Below are 19,884 nucleotides of genomic sequence, written 5' to 3' on the forward strand. Positions count from 1 at the left end.
TTGTATCAAATAATAATCTAATTAATTTGGGTTGTTGTTCTTTTAAGTACGAAAATACATGACACTATAGCGGTATATGTCTTTCTCGTCTTCTTAGGCAACATTTTGCCACAATGCATCATTGGAACCAAAAGTTTACAATAGCTTCCGTTCTATGCAATCAGATCAAAAACAAGCAGCTCTATACGGACTGGGATTGCGTGTGTCTGTAATGTATTTATTTCTCGCTCTACCTGCTCTATCACAACTTGCTTATAAATATCTCCCATTGTCCTGCGCCAATATTTCTGAGGTCTGTGCATGTAAGGAGGGGATTAAACAATTTTGCTCGCTGTTGTTATTCTTGTTCAAACGTGAACCTGAGTCCGGACCCAACCAGTTTTTCCTTGTAAATCTTGTCGAATCGCTCACTCTGCTCGTTACTGAAAAAGTTCCTCCAGTCTCCTACTGCCCCTACAAGAAAAGAAGAAGAAGAAGTGAAAACGAGATATCATCACACACATCGTCAGACAACGCCAGACTAAATTTAAATTATCCTCCATTTATAATTTTATCACTGACTCCACACTCAAGACTTAAAGAATGAAGTCTATCATTGTCTATGATAACTGTTTATGATCACCGTATAATTCTAAATTTTAGATGAAGGCGAGAGTTGGTCGGCTTCAGAGCCGCTTTTAATGCGTTTTCTTTTGTGCCTCATCCGGATCTCGAGCTACTCACCTTTCCTCATGAAGGATGTACCGTCTCCTTTCTTTCTCTTGGAGACTTGGTCTGGATTAGAGGTCTTGTTCTTCTTCATGGCATCAAAAGTGCTACCCGCCACGATCGCGTCTATTTTCTCCTCTGAGAAAAACTTTCCCATGAACTCGCTGATCTGTCCGATTGATCCTTTTAAGTCCTGGGAAAAATACGAGGTTGAAAAAAACAACAACAAATGAATGGAAATTTTGAAAACGGTTATAACAAGAGAACCTGGCAAAGTGGAAGTTATGGATGAAAAAAATCACAGTAATTTTCTTCTTTTGTACCTTTTTATTGGCTAAATATTTCTTAATACCTTTTTCATATCTTCATATTGCAGAAAAAGAACGTTGGGCTCTTCTCGCTTTTTCCACCAGTAGAGGACGTTTTCGAACCACGATCCGTAGGGCACTGCAACAAAATAGATCATTAAAGGAGACCTCCGGATGATTTTCAGATTTATACATAGGAACAACTGTAAATTGGTTATACTGGGTAGAGAGTTTCAGAATTTATAGTGATTGGGATGAGGAAAAAGAACAAATCACTATGGACAAGCATGATGACATGACAGCCTCACTACAAGAATGCATGAGTTGGGGCTCAAGGAAGCAGAACAAAATAAGAAGGCATGCATTGATTATCCACAGGTGAACGTTCAAGCTAGCAGTATAATAATGGAAATTACACTGTTACATTTCTGAAATGTGTGAGGCTCCTATGTCATCATCATTGTTCAGTGTAATTTGTTTAAGGTTTTTCAAAGTATTGTTTGCTCATGGACCACAATAAATTCCACAAATCTGCACATGGAGCTGTCGATTTATGTACTACATGATGTGAAGGCCGTGTCACACCTTTCCGGGCAAGCTACGCGGGCTTGTTGCGAGGAGGGATTTTCCAGCACGCAGGAGAATTCTCCGCGGGTGGACAAGAATGTTTGCGAGTTTTACACTTGTTTCTTACCTGCTAGACGCGTGCTTCTTACTTCTACTTGCGTGTATTCCGTGTGACCTGCGTGAGAGCTTTGAAACCGATCCGTTTTCTGTTACGAGTGACTTAAGGGTAACTTAGAAGTACCTGCGTTGGAGTTGCCTGCGAGGTGCTGCCGGTAAGGATCTCCTACTGGTGTTCTGCGTGTACCTCTGCGAGCCAACCCCTACGACTCACTCGGAACAAGTTTTGAGCATGCTCAAGGCCTCGTTATACCTTATCTGGGGAAGTTTTGCGGTTTGACTTGCGGGGAAACAAATTTGCTACCCGGAGCTCTCCGCAGTTGGTCCGCACCTGACAGTACCTATACATAGCGCGTATCTCGCCTGTACTTGCCCAGAGGTACGCACGCAAGTCCGATTTAACCGCAGCCAAGTCTTGGACATGACCAAAAATTTTTCCGGGTGAGTCGCGGGGATGCCCGGAGAGATCCACGCAGAACGCCAGTAGGATGCCCCTAGCGGCAGCACCTCGCAGGCAACTCCCATGCAGGGTACTTCGCAGTCCCCGTATGCAGCCCAGATAATGACATTCTGTGGGACTTCTGCCATTCCTTCAGAGGAATTCCTTCACTGAGTTGTCAGCCCCCACGAGCCTGGCACACAGGTCAAACAGTATACCTGCAAGTAGATTTTAAGTAGAACGCGTCCAGCAGATAAGACACATGCATGCACTGACTGACTCGCCTAAATCCTTGTCCGCCCTCAGAAATTGTCCGGTATGCTGGAAAATCCCTACACGCAACAAACCCACATAGCTTGCCCGGAAAGGTGTGACAGGGCCTAAACATGGTTGCGGGTAAAAAGATTTGCGTGCGTACCTCCGGGGTACTACGGGTGAGATATATGCTAGGTGCTGTCATGTGCGGGTCATCTGCGGGGACCTCCGGGTAGTAAAGATTGCTCTTTGCAAGTCACACGCAAGGCTTGCCCGAAAATGTGTGACACGGCCTTGAAATTATAAAAATCGTCTTGAATGCTCCTTTGAACTGGCGTCATAATACTATTGCTTGTCATTTCATAAAGAGACAACTGTTTCGTGATTCAAGTTGATGTCTGTTCCTATTATCTGTAGGCCTATAATTTGTTCTTTTCTCTTTTGGTTTGTTCAGTAAATGTTGATTTCTTGTATTTGAGGCCGTTGTCATGACGAATAGCGAGAGTTGGTGAGCTTTGAGTTAATATAGAAAAGGCGCTATATAGACACTGATTATTGTTAACATTATTATTGATATTATCATTATTACTATTACATGTATTTTGTTGTTCTTCTTTTATTATTATTTCTATTATCATTATAATTATTATTACTGTAAAAGGCAAAAACAGAACTGCCAATTGATGCACTTGTAATTTCATTGACATTGTCGGATAATCAAAGATTATTTCATTAACTCTCAAGGTGAGTGGGAAAACGAGTGAATTATCAACTTTTCTCCGACATGACCGATAAACGCGTCCATCGGATTTGTGGCGGCCGCATAGTTGGATTTATATCGAAGACATGCGATTATAGATTTGCGATGATTTACTTCCTAATTGCCTAAAGTGATTGTTGATCGAAATTTCAGCAAGACTTAAAATAGAAGTGGTCCACAATAACGTTACGATAATGTGACGAGACTGTACCTCTGTCGGCCATGAACTCCTCGTAGAAAACATTCCAGGATTGATACTTGGGCAGGTTACAGGATGTCCGGCAAAAGTGGAAGTAGGAGACCATCATGTCCTTGGGATTTCGGGCCACGTAGATGACCTTTCCTCGCGTGCTGTCCCGAATACTGTCCGGCAGCCACTTCGGCACTACATGGGTCTTCAGTATCCTTGGAGAAGGCTTCTCGTCCGCAATCTCCGTCTGCATCCGAGATGTGCTCGCCTGGAGAAAGGCGGGAAGACGAGCTAGAGATGATGAACACCATGACCCCAGCATCATTAACAATTATCGACATCGACATTTTGGCAAAGTAATGATAACATTATATTTGGGAATACCAGGTAAACTATGGAGATGAGGTTACATCGGTATTTACACAATATCAAGCAAAACACAGATAAATGACAGTTATTCTAAAGGTATTGCTTGTAGCAGCAGTGACTTAAAAATGTTCGAGATATCACATTTGAGGTATATGTATACGCGAGTTGTATCACAAAACATCCTACCAAAATTTTGCTAGAAAGCCTAAAATATAATGAGGTATCACTATTTTCTCAATAAACCGTAACTGTTGACGCTTTAGTATAAACACATTTTTTTATTAATAAGTATTGTTTACATTTTGTATATCTAAGAATACATAACATTGATTATACACATGCAGTTTTTTTCATTGGTTGTTTCTATCCCTAACTCACATTTAAGAAATATTTTGAAGCACTAAAGCAGGGTTTTTGTTTCATCTGCAAATGGTAAATTATGCCTTTAATTTTACTCATAGCCTGTTACGTGCTAGCTAAAAAAAAAAAAATAAAAAACATGGTTATAAACTTCTGCACAGGCATTGTATTCCAACGCAGTGGCAATTTAGGGAAGTTTTTCAGATTGCATTTGATATATAATCGTGTAACGTCTGTTATTCCGAAGGTTAGTTATTCCAAAAACACCCAAATTTCCTGGGTAAATTTCCTATACGTAGAGATGGTCCTCAATCTGAAAATTGAATAGGGTCTGTTTATCCGAACATTTGAGGCGTTATTCCAAAGGTACGTTATTCCGAAGGTACGTTATTCCAAAGGCTTGTGAATCTGAAAAAAAAAAAGAAATAAGGTTCGTTATTCCGGAGTTTAATTTGTTAGTCCGTAAACAAAAATTAGGTTCGTTATTCCGAAGGTTCGTTTGTATGCAGTATTTATTTTCGGCTTGTTTATTTGGTGTTTTTTTTTTCATTAAAAAAAAAAATGGGTCACGTTCAAGGAGATTTTTTCTGGTTCATTTAAAATTTTGGGTGTACATAATCATTAGAAATATTTTGTGTCAAACACAAACATGATGACTTCAAAGGGTCTGTATACTGATGGCCTATGTTGTTGTTGTTTTTTAATCCAGAGAAAGGTTAAATAAGCCTCTTTTTTGTTGTTGTTGTTTTCGGTGTCTTTTCTTTACGTGCACTATCTATAATTTCATTCCGTTTCTCCCATCATTTCCTTCATATTTTTTTTTTTTTTTGGGGGGGGGGTGCGTTTTGCCCTTAATTTTCAAGGGGACGTTCCTCGCTTTAGGCGCCTGTTCCTCAACAGATGAATTGACCGTTGTTAAGTATAATTTACTGTTATCATGCGCCAGCTATTGAAGAGAGCAATCACAACTCTATGGACTTATCACTCATGTGTCTATTGCAAGTGCGATTGCATACAAAATACAGTATGGTAGGTGTTCAACCCACCGACCGGGTCCATAACGACCGACCGCGCATTATAATGGCATTGCGCGTACAGAAAGAAAATGTACGCATGGGACTACGCGCAACGCCAACGGTGTTCGATTCTTCACTGGGCTATGCTACCGAGTAAAATGTGGCGAAAACAACTAGTATTCCCTCTAAATTACCGAAATTTAGCAAAATCGAATAAGGTTTATCGTGTAACTACATATAACTAGGCCTACCTTTGCTGACTCGTTGTTAGATGTAGAGTATCCTTCCGTAATAAATTTGACGATTTTGACCGCAAAATTGTCACCGCCGCTTGTACGATCGTGCCATAGAGCGTTAAATACAGCTCTATGGATCGTGCACACACGTTACACATGTACACATGACATAAACATTTTGTCGCCCGCTACGACCGTACGAGTTGATTCAGAAACGAGAAATCAATGTGAAAAAACAAACCGACTCATCTAATTTATTTCAATTACGATGAAAAGTTTCCTAATGAAAATCAAGTCAAATTCATCAAACAGTCCTTCAAAAGTAATATCGAAGGATTCAAAATATATTCAAATATTATTGGGGAAAAAAAAGACGGCTAGAAAAAAACATCGGCCTGTCGAAAAAACGCATTTAAGTGCCCTTTATACGTATTGTCAGGGTGGTCGGTTGAAATGAGCAGGGCAACTGAGTGCGGAAAAAATGACACCCCACCCGTTCGAAGCCGCCATTATGAAGAGCGCGTACCTCAGATCGCATTTTCAGTGCGCGCTTGTGAATCCGGAGTATTTTCTCCACACGTGAGTAAAATTTCAGGCAAATTGTGAGATTTTTCACGTTTCTATTGATAGCAAAACGTTAGGTGTCCGGTATTATGAACACCCAACCATACTTTATAATCAAAACTGTAAAAAACAAAATCAAAGCTATTCGCATCTATAACAATTGATATTGACACATTTTTCCTCGGAAAGCTACAACGGTTTTGAGCGCAAACTGAAATGGGGACAAAAACACTGCAAGTAGTGTATTTACAATGAATACCAATACGTAGATAATGCTTTAATGTACTGTAAATATGACGTATCTTTGCGTTTCCTTGAGAATACGCATTACTTGAAATACTCGTAAATTCAACATGACTAAAGTCGGCCTAACTGCCACTAAATATACCACGAACACACTGGCACACCATAGTGCGGCGCAGTGAGCAAGCCCAAATTCGTGTAAGTGCAAAGAGGTTCTAGAACCTCTTTGTGCAAGTGTTAGGGGGTGTTGCAAGAAACTTGCAATTAATTGCAAGTCCCCAAAATCTATTGCAAATCCTGAAATCCATTGCAAATTTGCAATCAATTGCAAGTTGCAATCAATTCTGTTGCAAGAAAGATGTAATTGATTGCAAATCGATTGCATCTCTGCAATCAATTGCTAATCAATTGCAACTTTGCAATAGATTCAGGGGTAGTTGCAAATTTTGCAATCGATTTGCAATAGATTACAAATGTCATAATTGCGGCTGCTTATATAGATGCTGGGGGACAAATCTCCAAACTTGATCATTTCTTTTAAGAAAAAAGAAGAAAATATTCCGTATAAATGACATTTTTATGTAATGTATGATTGTGTAAGATACTTTTTTTTTTTAACATACACAAAGTGTATAAGGGGTTACTCAGTATACTAGTATATGAATCAGCATGTGGTCGGTCGGGCAGTCCGTTGCAAATCTTGCGTCACGAACTCCATCTACAGTTTTGAAGCAATTTTCATGAAACTTGGGTTACATGATGACATCGAAGTGAAAATGTGCAAGACGTTTTTTTTTTTGTCTTTATCGGAGAAAGCGTTGCCATGGTAACCACAATTTCCCAAAAAACCTTGTGGAGTAAACTACTGCCACAGTATTTGAGTAATTCATTTCAAATTTTATGTGTATAATGATCTTTAGGTGTAGTTATGTAAGAAACACTTTGTGTTTGTACCCGACAAGGCGTTGCCATGGTAACGGCATATTTTCTTGAAAATCTTGTGGAGTGAACTCCTTCCACAATTTTGAGGCACTTGAACTCAAATTTGGTGTACATAATGACATTGAGGTGTAGATGTGCAAGACACGTTTTTTGTGTTTGTCGGAGAAAGCGTTGCCATGGTAACCACAAATTTCCCAAAACTTTGTGGAGTGAACTACTTTCACAGTATTTAAGCAATTTGTTTCAAATTTGGTATGTATAATGATCTATAAGTGTAGTTATGCAGGACACACTTTGTGTTTGTACCTGACTGGGCGTTGCGTTGAGAAAGCGTTGCCATGGTAACCACAAATTTCCCAAAACGTTGTGGAGTGAACTACTTTCACAGTATTTAAGCAATTTGTTTCAAATTTGGTATGTATAATGATCTATAAGTGTAGTTATGCAGGACACACTTTGTGTTTGTACCTGACTGGGCGTTGCCATGGTAACGGCAATTTTTTCTTTGAAAATCATGTGGGGTGAAACTATTTCGAGTTTTAAGGCAATGGAAGTCAAATTTGGTGTACATGATGTCATTGAGGTGTAGATGTGCAAGACACGTTTTTTGTGTTTGTCGGAGAAAGCGTTGCCATGGTAACCACAATTTCCCAAAAAACCTTGTGGAGTAAACTACTGCCACAGTATTTGAGTAATTCATTTCAAATCTTATGTGTATAATGATCTTTAGGTGTAGTTATGTAAGAAACACTTTGTGTTTGTACCCGACAAGGCGTTGCCATGGTAACGGCATATTTTCTTGAAAATCTTGTGGAGTGAACTCCTTCCACAATTTTGAGGCACTTGAACTCAAATTTGGTGTACATAATGACATTGAGGTGTAGATGTGCAAGACACGTTTTTTGTGTTTGTCGGAGAAAGCGTTGCCATGGTAACCACAAATTTCCCAAAACTTTGTGGAGTGAACTACTTTCACAGTATTTAAGCAATTTGTTTCAAATTTGGTATGTATAATGATCTATAAGTGTAGTTATGCAGGACACACTTTGTGTTTGTACCTGACTGGGCGTTGCGTTGAGAAAGCGTTGCCATGGTAACCACAAATTTCCCAAAACGTTGTGGAGTGAACTACTTTCACAGTATTTAAGCAATTTGTTTCAAATTTGGTATGTATAATGATCTATAAGTGTAGTTATGCAGGACACACTTTGTGTTTGTACCTGACTGGGCGTTGCCATGGTAACGGCAATTTTTTCTTTGAAAATCATGTGGGGTGAAACTATTTCGAGTTTTAAGGCAATGGAAGTCAAATTTGGTGTACATGATGTCATTGAGGTGTAGATGTGCAAGACACGTTTTTTGTGTTTGTCGGAGAAAGCGTTGCCATGGTAACCACAATTTCCCAAAAAACCTTGTGGAGTAAACTACTGCCACAGTATTTGAGTAATTCATTTCAAATCTTATGTGTATAATGATCTTTAGGTGTAGTTATGTAAGAAACACTTTGTGTTTGTACCCGACAAGGCGTTGCCATGGTAACGGCATATTTTCTTGAAAATCTTGTGGAGTGAACTCCTTCCACAATTTTGAGGCACTTGAACTCAAATTTGGTGTACATAATGACATTGAGGTGTAGATGTGCAAGACACGTTTTTTGTGTTTGTCGGAGAAAGCGTTGCCATGGTAACCACAAATTTCCCAAAACTTTGTGGAGTGAACTACTTTCACAGTATTTAAGCAATTTGTTTCAAATTTGGTATGTATAATGATCTATAAGTGTAGTTATGCAGGACACACTTTGTGTTTGTACCTGACTGGGCGTTGCGTTGAGAAAGCGTTGCCATGGTAACCACAAATTTCCCAAAACGTTGTGGAGTGAACTACTTTCACAGTATTTAAGCAATTTGTTTCAAATTTGGTATGTATAATGATCTATAAGTGTAGTTATGCAGGACACACTTTGTGTTTGTACCTGACTTGGCGTTGCCATGGTAACGGCAATTTTTTCTTTGAAAATCATGTGGGGTGAAACTATTTCGAGTTTTAAGGCAATGGAAGTCAAATTTGGTGTACATGATGTCATTGAGGTGTAGATGTGTAAGACATGTCTTTTGTGTTTGTCAGAGAAAGCGTTGCCATAGTAACCGCAATTTTCCAAAAACCTTGTGAACTACTTCATAGTATTTAAGCAATTCCTTTCAAATTTGGTATGTATAATGATCTATAGGTGCAATTATGCAAGACACACTTGTGTTTGTACCCGACAAGGCGTTGCCATGGTAACGGCATATTTTCTTGAAAATCTTAAGATTTGAACTTCTTTCACTATTTTGAAGCAACTGAACTCAAATTTGGTGTACATAATGACATTGAGGTGTAGATATGCAACACATGTTTTTGTGTGTCTGTCGGGGAAAGCGTTGCCATGGTAACTACCCAAAACATTGCTGAACGAACTATTAGTTTATCTATTTCAAATTCAGTATGTAGGGCGTGAAATGATCCAAAGGTGTACTAATATGCAAGACACTCTTTGTGTTTGTATGTGACGTGTTGCCATGGTTACTGCATATTTTCTTCAAATCTTTTTCAGTGAACTACTTCCACAATTGTGAAGTACCTGTAGTCAAATTCACCAGGTACTCACGAGGTACTACACATATGTATACACACACACAGACAGACACACACACAAACACACATAGCAAGGTCAGTGCAAATTTGTGATGGACACATTTAACAAGAGTATAGTTGAAATTCTGTTGTCATGGAAACAGTGCATTTTGACCCTAAACTCAAGTTTAAGGTTAGCGTCCCTGGTCAGTGACGGAGCATAAATCTGCACATTACTTGAATATGAGACCGTTCTGAAGCAAATCATTTTCATATAACAATAGATATACAATGAACTCTTGAATGAATCCCATAAGGATTGGAACAATCATCTCCAAGCATTTCCACTGATTCCCACTGATCAGTTACTAGCCTTCCCCTTTAAAAATGCAGATTTAAATTCACCTGCAGTTTTCAGGAAATTCAGAAGAAATTTTGGCGCATGTCAGGATGGTACTTTAAAGGTGCACTTCAAGTATTTATTAAAGCAGCTGTAAGCACTAGAATGACATTTTTTAATGACGTAAAGTATGAATATGATGCATTACATGATATACACCATACCACACTAAAATTAACCTACTGTATATGCTCAATATTCTGCAAGGTATATATCTTCATGAATTTCCCAAGACAGCTGCTACATGTATCCATGAATTTGAAGACACACAAAAATATCAACTCTGACACTGACATTAGGGTCCATCTGCAAACATATATTTCTACATTCAGTACTTTGTACCCCACAATCATGAATTGAACTACTTGCACAATTTGTCTCAGTCTTGATAAATACTTGTTAAATATATGGCGCGTACAGTATCGCAAATTAAGCTTGCTCCTCATCCACCCCCCCCCCCATTTGCCCCATATCAGATGATGCTGGGCAATTGATGACAAGACATGATGGAGACAAAAGACACACTGTCTCTCTGAACAAGACAGCATGCACTTTCACAGATATGTAGGACCCCTACATTGTACCTCTTTTCTTGTTGCTCTCATATTGAGAGAAATGTTCATATAATGACTGATAGTACAGAGAAATGTGCAAAAGAAAAGCATACTACAAGTATGAAAAGGCAGTTAATGAGAATGCACACATTGCTGAGTACAGAAGAGCCAATTACACGTGTACTTAGTATACACTCCTCATTATGAAACACTAGTTACACCTACAAAATGAGAAGGATTGAGTAAATCAAAGTGTCACATATTATTATGATATATGTAACATTAAACTACTGGAATAATTACTAGGTTCAATAATTCATTACTGCTGATTGTTTGTTTCTTGTATGTTGCTCCATACATAGCTCCCTATTCACTGTGTGATTGACTCCATTAAAACAGTGAACAAAGAGTAATGTTTTCAATAATCCCTTGCTTGTGATTTTTCTATTTGTTTTTGTTTTTTTAAATCAATAATCAGATTCATTTATACTTAAAACTGATAAATTGAATGAACATTCTCTGTAACATGCTTAATTGCAAACTGGTTGACAGTCTGCTGGAAACCCTTCAGTCAACTACTTGTAGCTATCCTCATATGAAGGATTACTTCACATGCTCTCTTCCAAGGACATGTAGGCCTATCACTAAATGTGTCAAAGCCTCCACATTGAAATCTATATTCTATACCTTATGTCTTCTCTGCAGTTCAGCACGACTGAACACATACATATGTAGTGTATGACATGAACATCTTCATGATAACATCATGCACTCACATCTGAATTACACCAAGTTTCTCTTCCCATTGCATAAACCCTATCTATCCTAGATCATACCATCAACTGAGCTCAAAATTAACCCACATCTATGGCTGAATACTCATGTGTGTGTTCCCCACTGTCATGCACTCATGCATATCTTTTAAGCATGCATGGTCATAGAGGTACTAATACAGTACTGAATATCAAGACAACCACGCATAAAGTTAGCTTATCTACATGTAACTTATCTGCATTTGTATACTTGTGCTGTGATCTACTCATACAAACATGTCTTTATTAAGTTTAAGGTAACCAAATGTTACAGCGAAAAATACTTCTGACATGCAGAACTGTTAATTTTTTGCCCAAAAATGTATGCAAATGCCCTAGAAATGTGTTCAATTATGCTACAATATCACGATGTCAATTGGGAAACAACATATTAACCAAAAAAGATCCACCATTGTGTTCACTGAATACTGTACATGTAACTTTGTACAACTGATTAGTAATGTAATCTGCAAATTGGCCCACAGCAGTATCTACTGATCTTTTGTGCTAGTGTGAAACAGATACAGCTTGTTGGAAAATATGGTTTACTACATATCTCGTAACTACCTTCTAGCCTTCTAGTGTGAACTATGCCAGGACCCATGAATGCAATACAAATAAGTGGTTCAATTGCTGAGAAATCAAATTCAGTGCCATCTTGCCACAGCACAGGTTCATCTGCCCCCAGGTGGTGCTACACAACTGTAAACAAGATCAAGATCATCATAATTTCAACCAGTACTTATTAAAGAACTTTTTTTTTTTTTACCACCAAGAAACATAAAATGTCTCACAATATACCTTGGCAGTTTTGAGTTCGATGATGTCCTTTAATACAACTGTTTGTTATTTTGAATGTTCCTTATTCTAAAGGTTTGATAGCCTGAAATGGAATATGGCTGAGACTTACAAGCCTTCAGAGTAACAAACCATATTTTGTGGTTTGAATAACAAAACAAGGACCAGTGAACTGTTACCTTGGAGATTATGAATACAGTAGTAGCTGTATTTACGGTGTATAATGGACCAGGGTACGGAAAAAAAATATAGTAAAACATGTCCATAGACATGATGTTCATGGCCAGATTACTCTTGTATATTTAAGTTATAATTGTCCTACAGCTCTCTAGAAAACTCAAACTGTGGTGCTTTACAGTGTACATACATATACCAGGGAGGTGAGTCACCTCCCTGCATTATATACATACTCACATCATGGACTGAACATTTCTTCCCATGAAAAAGAACAAAACAGGGCTCTGCAATATGTTTTCTGCCAATCTCTACGTGGAGGGTTTTGGATGTTACACGTAACTTCTTGAACACTGGTTCAGTAAAAGGTTGATTATCCCATTATCAGTGCTAATACTGCAGAATAAATGACTCACACAGAATAAGTGACAGGGGCAAAATATCCAAAGGACTCTTCAATATCTTTGAAAAGCACAACGTGCTATTATTGTAGCTAGCACACTTGGATGCATGTGATGCAGCCGAGATTATTACTACCCATGCACTTGTTGCAGCTCTGAAACACTGCTTGCTTCGTGTGTCCCTTGTTTTCTAAGAGTGATGACCTCAGCCTGATGAAATGTGTTTAAAAAATCACTGCCTTGTTTTGTTCACACTTTTCCTCATTGTTGACAGCGAGCTGCTCATCCTTTGCAGTGTATACCGTCTCTTGACATCAAGTTTGGCCTGTCTGCCCTCAGCTGCCATTCCCCTTGATTCACAGAAGTTATACCTATACATGATACAAGAAATATTGAAGAAATAAGAAATGGGAAATAAAAATGGAAACATTGCACTCACAAAGTCATTTTGTGGACATCCAAAAGGTGTTTTGTGTAAAGGTATGATGGTGCCAACATTTTGATTTGAAAATGAGGGAAATTTCAAACAATCAGTAATATACTGAAGAATTTGTATTACATGGAACTTCATGCGCCAAAATAATACAATGTACCTGAATCATGAAGGCCTGAATACTACTGTCAGGATATATAGAGCATTTTCAGTTTTCAGGGGGCTTGATAAAGAGATTTGAATGTCTAAACTCTTTATTAAACATAATATAAGCCATTGCTGTACAAAACATTCCTTTCATTATGGGTAACTTTGTGTTATGTAAATTTCAATGCATCATTTTTGCTTATAATTTTGTATGAACTGCTGCGAAGTCTTCTTTACTCATTACTATGCCATGCTGTACATTTTCTTGTTCAGTAGGATGAAGTCATTGTACAAGTATCCTCAAATGAGACATCACATCAGAATTTATCCTAAAACAATAATGACAGATTCCAACAAATCAATATATTCACATTTCAAGCTGAAAGGTTCTACACATTTCATTCTCTCTCTTAACTGGAAATTATCGTACAATGTACAATGTTCACTTACTGTCTGTGTGCACTGGCTGGAATTCTCATGCTGGTGTGAGTCTCGGTCTTGAAGAAACATGACAGTGACGTAGTGTTGCATAGACTTGCGTACAAACTGCGTATATTTGCGTTCTTAGATCTTCGTCGAAAGTACGCAAAAAAAAAAAAATGTTTAATTCTTTGCATTCACCTCGCGTAGTCCAGTGTAGGCACAGCGTAGGGTAGTGTAAGCTCCGCGTACTGTAAAAGTGGATATTTTCGCGTGACTAATTTTTCGCGGTAGGCCGGGTCAGAAGAGTTTCGCGTGTTTTTAATTCCGCGGAATCAAGACATCACGCACAGGAACGTATGGCAAGCAAAAATATTCGCGTGTTTTTATTTTCGCGCTAGTTTCTGGTTGCGCGAAATGCGCGAAAATTTCAACACCGCGAAAATTTCCACTTTTACAGTAGTCGGTACGCAACACTACGCAACTCTATGCGCAGGCCCCGCGTGAAGACCCCTGGCATTGTATTACAAGTTTTCTCTCCCCAAGAACATTACGCATTTTCCCCTTCCTTATCAGTTAAGGATGCCACTAATTTGCATTTTCACTGAAGTGATATTTTTGTTCTCAATTTTCGTGTTCATTCTTTCTCTTCTTTTAAATAGTAAACCATTTTTGATAGAAGAATGCCGATGAAACCAACAGGCACCATGCAAGATAGAGACCCGGTATGGGGATACCATGCAATGGAGGGCTGACTCGACTCGGATGTATTGGAGAATCCCACTAGCGAATTGTACACTGCAGTGAATCACTGATCGAAGAATCGTCGAGTCGAAACTTACAGATGAGCATACTTTTTTATGCATATTCAGTAATTGCTGACGGGCAAATAATTGCTGAAGGGCAATTCTATTCTATTCTATTATAGCAGGCCTGCGCTGCGCTTATAGTCGTGATCTTTCGAATATAAACCGGTGGACATCGAATGAGGATAGATTCAATCGGGGTCCCGTTTCATAAAGCTTGTAATATCAGTAACAACTGCCACATTTTTATGACAAATTTGCACTCAGCCAATCAGATGCAAGAATTTCAGCAGCTTATAACAACTATCGTAACTTGTTATTGATGATAAGATCACAGGCGCATTAACGGATATCAGTCACTAGTCTGAAGAAGATTCTCCTCTCCTTCGAAGAATATTATTTTATAATGAATTGCCATGACGACATGACCAAAGAAACTCGATGCAATGAAAACGACATACCGACTCTAAATGCATACTCTCGACAGCTTCCAAGAACGGGACCATCTTCATAATATTATATTTGACTTGGCTCTCGTCCCCGTTGTGGCGAGCCAGAAGAGCAATCTGCTGTACCCATGTTGTTCCTGGATAAGAGAGAAAAATGGATAGGAAGAATGGTTAAAAAGAGGAAACAAAAGGATGATTATAGGAGTCAAACCCACGCTCATTGATAAAACATACCACTGAATACAAGATGAAGAGAATCCACGTATAATAAGGGACAGAAAATGCACGGAAAGTGTACAAAATGTGGGCATGAAAAAGGGAGATACATAGAGTACAAATATCTCTTGTAGTCCTGTCTGCCTATAATCATCACAAGCAGTGGCGTACCGTGGGTCAAGACATTGGCAGCAACATCAGAATTGCATAACGTAACAATTAAATGCGAGCGAGCTTGAAAATTTTGACATTTTACAGTCCCCAAACTCCCGTTTGTAGCTATATATAATAATATATGCATGTATATATATGCAAATATATATATATATATATTTGCTTTGGAAATTAAGGGGGTTGCACAGGCGCAACTGCTGGCAGTTGCTGGCAGTAACATCACGAGAATGGCATAACGATTAAATGCGAGCGAGCGAAGCGAGCGAGCTTGAAAATTTTGACATTTTACAGTCCCCAAACTGCCGTTTAGCTATATTCGCTTTGGAAATTCAGGGGGGGCAATTACTGGCAGTAATATAAGGAGAATGGCATATAACGGTTAAATGCAAGCGAGCTTGAAAATTTTGACATTTTATGTTCCCAAAACTGCCGTTTTTAGGTATATTTTTTCGCTTTGGAAATTAAGGAGAGGGGGCGCACCGGGCGCAACTGCTGGCATTTACTGACAGCAACATCAGGAGAACTGCATAGCGATTAAATGCGAGCGAGCGAAGCGAGCGAGCTTGAAAATTTTGACATTTTACAGTCCCCAAACTGCCGTTTGTAGCTACATTTTTTCGCTTTGGAAATTAAGGAGAGGGGGCGCACCGGGCGCAAATGCTGGCAATTACTGACAGCAACATCAGGAGAATTGCATAACGATTACATGCGAGCGAGCGAAGCGAGCGAGCTTGAAAATTTTGACATTTTACAGTCCCAAAACTGCCGTTTTTAGCTATATTTTTTCGCTTTGGAAATTAAGGAGAGGGCCTGGGCGCACCGGGCACAACTGCTGGCAATTACTGACAGCAACATCAGGAGAATTGCATAACGATTAAACGCGAGCGAGCGAAGCGTGCGAGCTTGAAAATTTTGACATTTTACAGTCCAAAAACTGTCGTTTGTAGCTACATATATATTTTTTCGCTTTGGAGGGAGGGGGCGCCCGGTGCTTTTGCGCCCCCTGGATCCGCCACTGGTAGTCAAGGGTGTCGGTTTATGTTCATGATTGGGGGAGGTATGACCAGCGAGGGGGCGTCGAAGTGACCAAGCGGGAGAAGGATGTCCAAAATCTGCACTTTATATAGAGCATCCCCTAATTTGTTTGTGTTTGTGAGTGTGTGTGTTTCATATAGATGGAAAAGTTAGGAAATAGCCAAGGTCAAGTCTTATTATTGGCAATGCAAGGCATTTTAATATAGACTAGTATGTAAAGCAACACTGCAAAATCAATGATCAAGCTTTGATAGCAAATGTGTACAACCTATCAAACATCACATTGCGCAACATTGCAGCGACTCTTTTTGCCATTCCGATGTTCTGAGCACACTGCGCACATCCTGCTTGTATTCAAAATGCCAACCAGGGTCCCGTTGCATAAAACTTTTTTAGCAACCTTAGAAAATTCTGGTTGGGATTTGCCCAACCAGAATTTTTTAAGGTTGCTAATCTAAGAATGTAAAATCCGTTGCATAAAAACTCTGGTTGGGAGCTTCCAACCGGAATTTTGTGATTTCAACCGGAAAAAAATCCGGTTGGAGTTTTATGCAACGGGCCCCAGGAATCACACTAAATCACAATCTTTTGTCGTCTCCGGGCTTTTTGAACAATGTTTCACTATAATACCTCTTTAATGATATGGTTAAAAGAAATCTTAGAAAAATATCTTTTTTCTTGATCATCCTTTCATGTCGATTTCAAAAGTAGTTTACTAACCCTTGAATTACCATTTTGGTAGTTTTTTTTTTTTTTTTTTTTTACCAGCGGATTGGGGGGGGGGGGCACGTGCCCCCCCCCCCCCCCCGTAGTTACGCCTATCACTCAATGTACATGCTGCACTAAAGCTTACGTGACTCAAATATCTATGATAATCACAAAGGTAGTGATTGCCTTTGCAACTCATAATATAAACTATATAAGAAATTGAATAGGTCTGAGACGAAGACGATATAGTGACGATCATGCGTGTAGGTCAACGGAAGAAATTGATGACGTCATCAGCTCATCTTATTCACATGTATTATGACTGTGATCCTACCCCTATTTCGTGAAAGCATGAGAAACTTTAAAATCCCACAACTTTCTTCCTCTTCAAAGTGATATTTCTTGCAGCATTGTACAATTAGCATCGACATCTGGCAAAACAATCCTTTACTGAGTGGTGTGCAATTAAAGTTTGTGGTGTTCGTTATTCTGAAGGTTCGTTAATCCAAAAATGAAAAGAAAGTGCGTATTTTTAACCAACCATTTGAAGAACAAGCCTTATTTTGTTTTTGGATGAACGAAACTTCAGAATAATGAATCTATATTCTTTCTGGACTAACAAAGCTTCGGAATAACGATTTTTTTTTAATTCTCGGATTAACAAACCTTCAAAATAACGAACCTTAATTTATTTTCGTCATTTTCGGATTTACGAGTCTTTGCAAACAGACAAGCGAGCAAGTGGCGGGGATTGCCTGTAGATGTTCACGCAGAAAACCAGTAGAAATGCCGTAGCGGTAGCACCTCGCAGGCAACTCCCGCGAAACTAGCCCGTAACAACAACTAGAACGATAGTAAAACGTAAGTGGCAAACGTTCAGCAGGTAAGACGCAAGCGAAACTCGCCCAAATCCTTGTCGTCCGTAGAAAATTAATCTGCGTGCTGGAAAATCCATACACGCAACAAGCCCGTGTAGCTTGCCCGGTCGGAAATGTGTGACAGGGCCTTAAGAGTACTACACTTTACAATTGCGAAAAACACTATATATATATATATATATGTATATATATATATATAATTATATCATGGCTCGACACTAACTTTTTTGTTTGGTGGCCCGATGGGGCCACCAAAATCCTAAATTTCAAATTTTTGGTTGCCCGAGAGAAAAATTTGGTGTCCCGAAAAAAAAAACCCATTAAAAGTCCTTTTTTTTCTAATGAGTCAAACATTTAAGTTTTATGATAGTAAGAATTAGAAGTTGGACATATCTACTCATAAATAAACTTCAACAAACTTGCAACACTCACTCTCAGGCACTCATTCAGTCCTTTTCATCCATCCTTTAAACAAATTTAACTGCTCATTTCCGGCGCAAAAAGTTACGAATTTTTTGACATACTTTTCAAAAAATTTTGGTGGCCCGAGGCGGGCCACCAAATTTGCCCTTTTGGGAAATTTGGTGGCCCGACTTTCATTTTTGGTGGCCCCGGGCCACCGTTAGTGTCGAGCCCTGTATATATATATACTATATATACTATACACTATACAAAAATTTTCTATACTCAGTCATGGATAATTAACAAAAAAAAAGCGCTTCAAAAAGCCTGCTTCTAGTTCATCTGAGATATACAGTATAACAATAAAAAGTTTAACGAATAAAATATCAATTCAAATATAACCATCAACCAGCAAACAGAAAATAAACACGAGACATGTTATAACTGGTTATGAAATCGTACCTGACTTTGGATATGTTATGAGAAAGATATCGTCGTCCCGTACGGTAAAATTCCTGACGGCCTCTACGCAGCGAGCTGGAGTGAATTTGGGCATGAGCACACCTTCGTACTCGTAGGAGACATCGGCTACGTAAGCCGGTGCCTGATCAAGTAGCGTGGATTGGTTACCGTTACTCATCATGACTCCTCTGCAACAGTGAAAATAAAGAAATTATATAAGGAAATGCGGAAGAGTGGGTCATAATATACATATATATACCCAGACTTACAACCAGAAAGGGGAATTAGATATGCCTATACATTATTTTTATTGAGTAAATATTTTACTCGCTCGTAATTACAAGAAACCATCAATCCATAAATTGTACAAATCTCACGACGAGCGGTTTGCGAACTGAAAGTTGATATTCAAAATCAACCACTATCAAGTTTAATTGTTTTCTGGTGGTTTTTTTTTTCAATTGTTTACTTCGTATACAGTTATGTATCTTTGTGTATCTTTTTATTGTATACTCCTAAATCGATGGTGAATAAATTGAACTGAAACTGAACTGAAATAAATTGCAGGTGTATGCGAATCATGAAACTACACCACGATGTACCTCAAACAAAGAATGAAGAAGAATTACAGGGGGTCATCCCACACGACCGACACCCACAAGTCATACCGCCCACGAGTTCGACATTGAGAACAGGTCCATCAGTGATACAGCTCACGAGCCATACAGCCCATGAGTTCGACACTAGGCAAATAAAGCCCATGAGTTTGACACTAGGTAAAAACAGCCCACGAGTTCGACAGATCAACACGGGCTTAATGTGTCGGTCTCGTGGGCTTAGTGTCGAACTCATGGGCTGTATGACTCGTGAGCTGTATAACTCATAGGCTGTATGATTCGTGAGCTGTATGACTCGTGGGCTGTATGTC

General features: G+C 38.9%; 1 protein-coding gene across 1 annotated transcript; it reads right to left on the reverse strand.

The window, feature by feature from the left end:
• Positions 1–298: 298 nt before the first annotated feature.
• Positions 299–19,134, reverse strand: LOC140226801 (sulfotransferase 1C2-like). Its single transcript, XM_072307225.1, has 6 exons — positions 18,957–19,134; positions 15,094–15,218; positions 3,366–3,612; positions 1,061–1,155; positions 724–901; positions 299–453 (listed from the first exon to the last, which is right to left on the reverse strand). Exons 1-6 carry the CDS (start codon positions 19,132–19,134, stop codon positions 338–340), a joined length of 939 nt encoding a protein of 312 aa, XP_072163326.1. The 3' UTR covers positions 299–337.
• Between the last annotated feature and the right edge of the window lie 750 nt (positions 19,135–19,884).

This window comes from Diadema setosum, chromosome 4, assembly GCF_964275005.1.
Source record: "Diadema setosum chromosome 4, eeDiaSeto1, whole genome shotgun sequence".
NCBI classification, from domain to species: Eukaryota; Metazoa; Echinodermata; class Echinoidea; order Diadematoida; family Diadematidae; genus Diadema; species Diadema setosum.

Coding starts and splice junctions, on each gene's coding strand:
- LOC140226801 (XM_072307225.1), bottom strand. CDS start 19,134: ATGAGTAACGGTAACCAATCCACGCTACTTGATCAGGCACCGGCTTAC. Junction 902..1,060: donor AATATGAAGATATGAAAAAG/GTATTAAGAAAT, acceptor TATTTTTCCCAG/GACTTAAAAGGATCAATCGG. Junction 454..723: donor TACATCCTTCATGAGGAAAG/GTGAGTAGCTCG, acceptor CTTTTCTTGTAG/GGGCAGTAGGAGACTGGAGG.